Genomic DNA, 6,226 nt, shown 5'->3' on the forward strand with positions numbered 1-6,226 from the left:
TTCATAGTTTTGTGCTGAAGGAAACATTTCTGTTGACACAAACAGTTTGTAATCTCACTGTTGCCCTGAACTGGCTGAATTTCAGATGCAATGGAATATTTGTTGTTGCTGAACATATTTCACCAGCTCGCCAAACAGGTCTATACATAAACAACAATAGAGGTACCAGTTGTCCCATATGGACATACTGTACACTGCAGACCAAGATAAGGGAGCAAACTGAGGAAAATCAACGCCATCTGAAAACACATGAACCACGAGAACCAGGCTTTCCTCTGATGGAAAAGTCCAACAAACCAGGTCTAAAGCATCCATTGACTTGATGCCTCATTGTTAGTATAAAATCTTTATTTTTTTAAAGAAAAAGCTGGAAATGACTGCAGTGCTGAGCTGTGTGTAGGCAAAGGCTTAGTGTATTTTGCAAAGGGTGTGCTTTGGAGATTTCAATACTACTGGTTTCTTCTCACCAGCTAACAAAATTGCAAAAGTAAGTTGTGAAAAACGTGCCCCTACCTTACAAACTGCTGTTATGTGCTCGCAGGGAGGCTGTGTGCGAGAGCATAAAACTCTCAGTACACTGCTGACTGCTGGAAGACGGCGACCTGCGCGGCGACCGTTGAAATCGACTCCTTCGGTTGAAGTAGCTGCCAGCCGACCAGGAGCGCTTCTGCTTCCTCAGGTACTCCTTGTAGTTCTTGGTGAGCAGCGTGTAGAGGAAAGGGTTGATGCAGCTGTTGGAGTAGGTCAGACACGTGGTCAGGTAGTTGATGATGCGTTTGGTTTTGGGGGACAGGGCCAGCGACGGGTGGAACTGAACCAGCAGATGCCAGATCCAGAAGGGCAGGAAGCAGGCCCAGAAGAGGAGCACGATGGTGAAGATCAAGTACAGCACCTTCAGGAACGTAAGACCACAGAGATGAAGTCATAATGAGAATCATTAATGCAACGGATATTATAAAAAATGCACTTTTTCATGGTTTTTCAAAAACAACAAAAAACTCTCCTTTATCTTCACTTTTCTGAGAACCTGTGTTCAATAACCTCGGTCAAATGTCTCCTCTCTTGTGATGAAATAAGGGGAGAAGCCACACCCCCTCAATGCCAACCTCACTTATCACTACCTCCACCTGTGATAAGTGAATCTAACTGGCCGATCAATTGAAACCAGCAGTTAGATTCATGGTCAATCAGAGCAGGCTGGGCTTTTTGGAAGGCGGGGCTTAAAGAGACAGGCTCTGAAACGGAGCATTTCAGACAGATGCAGAAAATAGGAGATTCAGCAATGGCACTGTGAGAAATATAAACGATTTTTTTGGACACTCAACCATGAAAACAGTTTCTAATAATATGTCCCTTTAAAGTTATACTCCGTAAGATTTAAATTTTTATATGACCCACTGATGAAAGCTCTTGTATTTGGTGCTTTGCTAAGTAATATCCGCGCTGCAGTGGTTAGTTCTTGTAGTCAGAACATGGGAGCTTCAGACTCAGAACTGTGAGCATTCCAGTATCTATTAGTTTTTTAGCTACCACATTTTCAAAATTAATGAAAACATGTGAACATAGATGTGGCCTTAAATTGGAGCTCCATTGGATCCATTTTGATTTGTTGTCTTGCACTGGGAAGCTGTGCATATATGTTGCTAGTAAATCCAATTGATTTTGTACAAATCTATTAAAGCTGGCCCTAGTTGGAAGTTGAGCTTTCCTTGTTTTTCTCCATTGCACTAGAGTACTAGAAAAGCTGAGAAAGGCTTATGCCCTGCTTTTCATAACATAGCAGGATCAAAACAGAGCATGCACAGTTACACACTTCTGAAAGTTTTGACAATCTGAAATCTTTCTCTTTGCTCCTTGGTACAAGTAAATCCTATGAACAGGGCCTAATTCCCCCTCATTGTTAATCATGCTGATACGACAAAATAATGCCGTCTTAAGCCCTGCTATGAAGCAAATGGTAGCAGGTCATGTCTCAGCGTGAGCAGAAAGCAAGAGAGGAAGGGAAAATAGAAAACCTGCTGTAGCAGGGAGAGGATTGATTGCTGAATGATTTAAATGTGCAGTGTACAACAACGTGTATTTTGGAATCTTCTAGTTCAGAAAGTTCTAGATTGCAACACTCCCTTTCAATGCCCTCCCATTGGTAGGTGCCTCAAGGATATATATAGTTATTAATTCTATTGATGGCCTACTGCCGCGTCTTCCAACAGGTGCATTTCTGGCAGACACCCATTATGCATAAACACATGTAGGCCGTTAAGGCTGTCCGTTCTGTGCTACTGTAGAAACAATGCAGTGCAACATGGCAATGTAGATATAAAAGGCTCTTTATACGATTATTAATAATATGAACAACAACTTTTATTTGCAAGTGATTATACACTAATTAAAACATACCTATGGAAATCATATTCCATTCCTGCCCAGTCTGTTCAGAAAAAAGTGTGCCTTTAAGCAGATAGCCTGAACTGATGCTGCTCCAGTCAAATACACCCAAAAACCCAAAGCTATTTATCTCGTATGGTGACAGTTTTTTTCAGTGGCTATGAGACAGAATGTCCTAAGCCTATGAGCTTCAGGATAGAACCCCTCTCTCAGGAGTTAGAACACCATGCGGAGTATGACTGAATCAACAGCCTTGGTGAGTGGAATGTCTATGGTTTTCACAGCAGCATCTTGCCTCACTTCCTGCCAATTCATCAGGTTATATACCTGATGGATGTGTCTGGATACCTCTCCAGCTGAGTCGCAGACTGGGTATAACATGAGGGACAGGGTCTAGGATGACGTTGCCTACCAAAAAAGGAGAACCAGAACTGGGCCTCAGATTCCTTTGGAGAGACTGTCCTCCCTCCATAAAGTCCACAGAGGCTGACGAACAGTAGTTGGGTGAGCAATGTTTATTTCCCCGAGACCAGCAGATAGTCAAAGGTTTCTTTTGAGCCATGACCCCAATCATTGTCCAACCTCATTATCCCAGTAGTTTTTTTTTTTTTTTTACCTAAACGTGATATTTCCCTAACCAAGCTGATACAGTCCATAAACCAGACCAAATCTTAACTATAGAAGTGCCATTCTAGAAAACAGATTATAAGTTATTTATCAGTCTTTCGTATCAATTTTGGAATACACAAACACGTGATATTGTTCGGCTGATAGGGGTTCAAATCATAAATTGATGTAATTCTAAAGGAAACTTAAACATATTTTGTTGTTTAACTATGGGCTTGGATGCAAATATCCACTGCATACATTTTTGTTAATTAGTAGTACTACCCAAACGGCCCTATTAGAAAACAAGCTTGTGTGAAATAGAACTAATCACATCCTATAAAATACATTATCTGGTGATGCTCTGACCTTTTGATTGGGCAGTTTCTTGGTCTGCTTGAAGGTCTCCGTCTGCGAAACCCAATAGGTGCGTGCCAGCTGGATGTAGAGAAAGCCGATGATCAGTCCCGGAGCGACGATGCTCGTGCAGAACAGGGAGGAGATGTAAACCTTGTAGGAGAGCGGCGACAGGGTGGGCAGACACATGGCTTTCTTGCCCGAGTTCATCAGCTGAATGCTCACGATCATCGGTAGGGTGAGGATGAGTGACGCTACCCACACCAGCATAGCTATGGCCTTCCTGTAGCTTTTAGACCGCTTGACCGTGTCCAGCGGCTTGAGCACGGCAAAGTAGCGCTCCGTGCTCATGATGGTCAGCGTGAAGATGCTGACGTGCATGGTCAGGAGGTCCATGCTGATCAGAATGTGACACCCTGCGTCGCCAAAGTACCACTCCTTCAGGAAGTGGGTGCAGACGACGAAGGGTATGGTGAGAAGATACAGCAGGTCCGCCAGGGCTAAGTTTATGATGTAGATGTACATGGACGCTGCAGTCCTCATGGAGTGGCACATGACCACCAGGGTGTAGATGTTCCCCGAGACTCCCACCAGGCACATGATGGAGAGGATGGTGCCAATGGCGAAGGTGGTGACTGTGTCCTCATGGTTGGTCATAGGGGGGTCGGTGGCATTGGCGCTCCTCTCAACAAGGACTGCTACAGGCTCCATGGACACTGTAGTCATATCTGGATGAGTGGATACATAAATGTTAGGGGCTGATGGTGGCAACTGTGTACAAAATTGACATCTGTGTTATAACTTGGACCGATCCTTGGACTATCATTTCATTGAAGAGGATCTTACATGAATGGGGACTCCTATGAGAGAGTTTGATTGAGTTGACATCTCAGTTTGTAACAGGAGACATAATGGAAGGTTTTAATGAGATTACTGTGTATGCAAAGCTCTTTTCATCTCTTCAAGTTTGCCTTATCAGCATTTTTTTCAGTTAGAAGTACCTCTAAAACGCTTAAACCCACTCACATTTAGGAAAATGAAATCCTTATTTTACTCATGGTTCAGGAAGCAGCCCTGAAAATAGCTTAGAGCACAGTTGGTATTCAACTAAATGTCTACGCAATAGAAAACAAACTTAAAGTATGCGAATGTAAGGTTACATACGTTTTCTCTAGTTTGGCACAACATGGACACGTTTTGAAGCAGTTGGTACATATGGCACAACTGTTCAGTGGTGAATTCAGTTCATCAACTTAAAAAAAATTAACAATACTACAGTGTGAAAATACTCCCAAGTCAAAGACATTCATTCAATATTTCACGCAAGTACAAGTACAAAAGTATTAACATAAAAAAAATACACTTTTAAACAACATTTAAAGTACTTATGCAGAACACCCATTTCAGAATCATACAGTATACATATTTACTGTATGAATGTTATAATGATTGCAATGCTGTAATATCTTATTCTGGATATGTTCTGATTATGTTTTACTGTTTTCAGTTTATCATTGTTAAGTGATTTTTTTTGTGTGGACCCCAGGAAGACTAGCTCGTCCCACTTTAGTGACAGCTAACACGGATCCTTTTAACAATAAACAGTATATCATATTACTGGATAATTAGTGATGCATTAATGTTACCTTAACCAATAAAAATATACTTTCTCATAATGTATTAGTTGATTTATTTGTATCAATTTAATCTAACTCTTCAAAGTAACTATTAACTTAAGATATTAAACAAAAGTAGAGTGTAAATGTAAGTTGAAATGTAATACAACTTAAAAAGTTAATCCAACTACCTTAACATCGTACTTAAGTACCGAACTAGAGGAAATAAAAGAAATAACGTTCCATCACTGCAGCAAAGTGTTCTCAAGGTTGCATTTTGATTGCCCTTGATGTTAACAAAATGAACAAATCTTATGGATTTTTTGTGATGGATGCACGTTATTACACAATTTTTCTTTATCAGAGTACATGCAACTGTTGGAGAACTTTTCACTCAGTCACAGCGGATGCCTCCCTCTGTCCTGTTTAATGCTAAAATGTTAAGATTCAGACAGAAAGAAAACATTGAGAACGTTTTCCTTCCTTTATGATACATGCTGTTCCAAAAACAGTCAGACAGAGTTAATATTACAATTTAGTTACTAACTAATAGACCTGTCTGGTATGCTTGGATAAGCACCGTGGCGCTTACACAGTATGCATGTCAATGTATCTTAATGGACATCTGCAATTAATTATTAGCATTAGGGCATGCATGTCAATTGAAAAGTACACAGTCTTACCTGGACTGTCTCCCTGGACAGAAGGGTTCAGCACTCAGCATGCAGTTCCATCCGCCATGTGCTTTGTCTCACTTTTGCTCCTTCCAAACTTTGCACTTACTGCAAAAATTTCACACTCCATAAAAGTCCCAACAGATTCTACAGAGTATCTGAGAGGCGAAAACACGCAGGTGGAACAGAGGAAGGGGAAAGAAAATCTATATCCAGCGCTCTTTATTGGGGGGAGAAAGTAACCTGAATGAGTCATCCACTATAACGCATATCCCTCCATTGTTGACCAGTCGCTCAACAGCAAATAAACCCATACAAAGAGTCTTGATTGGAGAGAAAAGGTCTGATGTCCTTTCATGAAATCGGCAGCAGGGTCATTTAATAAAAAAAAAAAAAACAAGAGAACATCAATGAAATGATGCTAAGAAGTGAGGACCACTTTAAGCTACAGCTGGTTAAGGAGAATCCCCCCTATGACTGAAAGAGAGTGAGTGAGAGGGAGAGAGAGACTGCCAGTGGTAAAGAGGGAGCAAGAGAAGGGAGGGAGAGAGAGAGAGAGAGAATGAGAGAGAGGAACAGACTGCTGGT

General features: G+C 41.3%; 1 protein-coding gene across 1 annotated transcript in view; it reads right to left on the bottom strand.

Moving 5' to 3' along the window:
- uts2r (urotensin 2 receptor) overlaps positions 1 to 5,859 on the bottom strand; it is a 51,120-nt gene extending 45,261 nt beyond the window's left edge. The window contains exons 1-3 of the mRNA XM_080049356.1: positions 5,648 to 5,859; positions 3,361 to 4,076; positions 514 to 892 (exon numbers count right to left, since the gene is read on the bottom strand). Of these exons, the coding sequence (XP_079905482.1) occupies positions 515 to 892; positions 3,361 to 4,074 (1,092 nt within the window). The 5' untranslated portion in view covers positions 4,075 to 4,076; positions 5,648 to 5,859 and the 3' untranslated portion in view covers position 514. The remainder of the gene's footprint in view (positions 1 to 513; positions 893 to 3,360; positions 4,077 to 5,647) is intronic.
- Positions 5,860 to 6,226: the final 367 nt, after the last annotated feature.

The sequence above is a fragment of the Ammodytes marinus genome, assembly GCF_949987685.1.
Source record: "Ammodytes marinus genome assembly, chromosome: 20".
Classification (NCBI taxonomy): domain Eukaryota; kingdom Metazoa; phylum Chordata; class Actinopteri; order Uranoscopiformes; family Ammodytidae; genus Ammodytes; species Ammodytes marinus.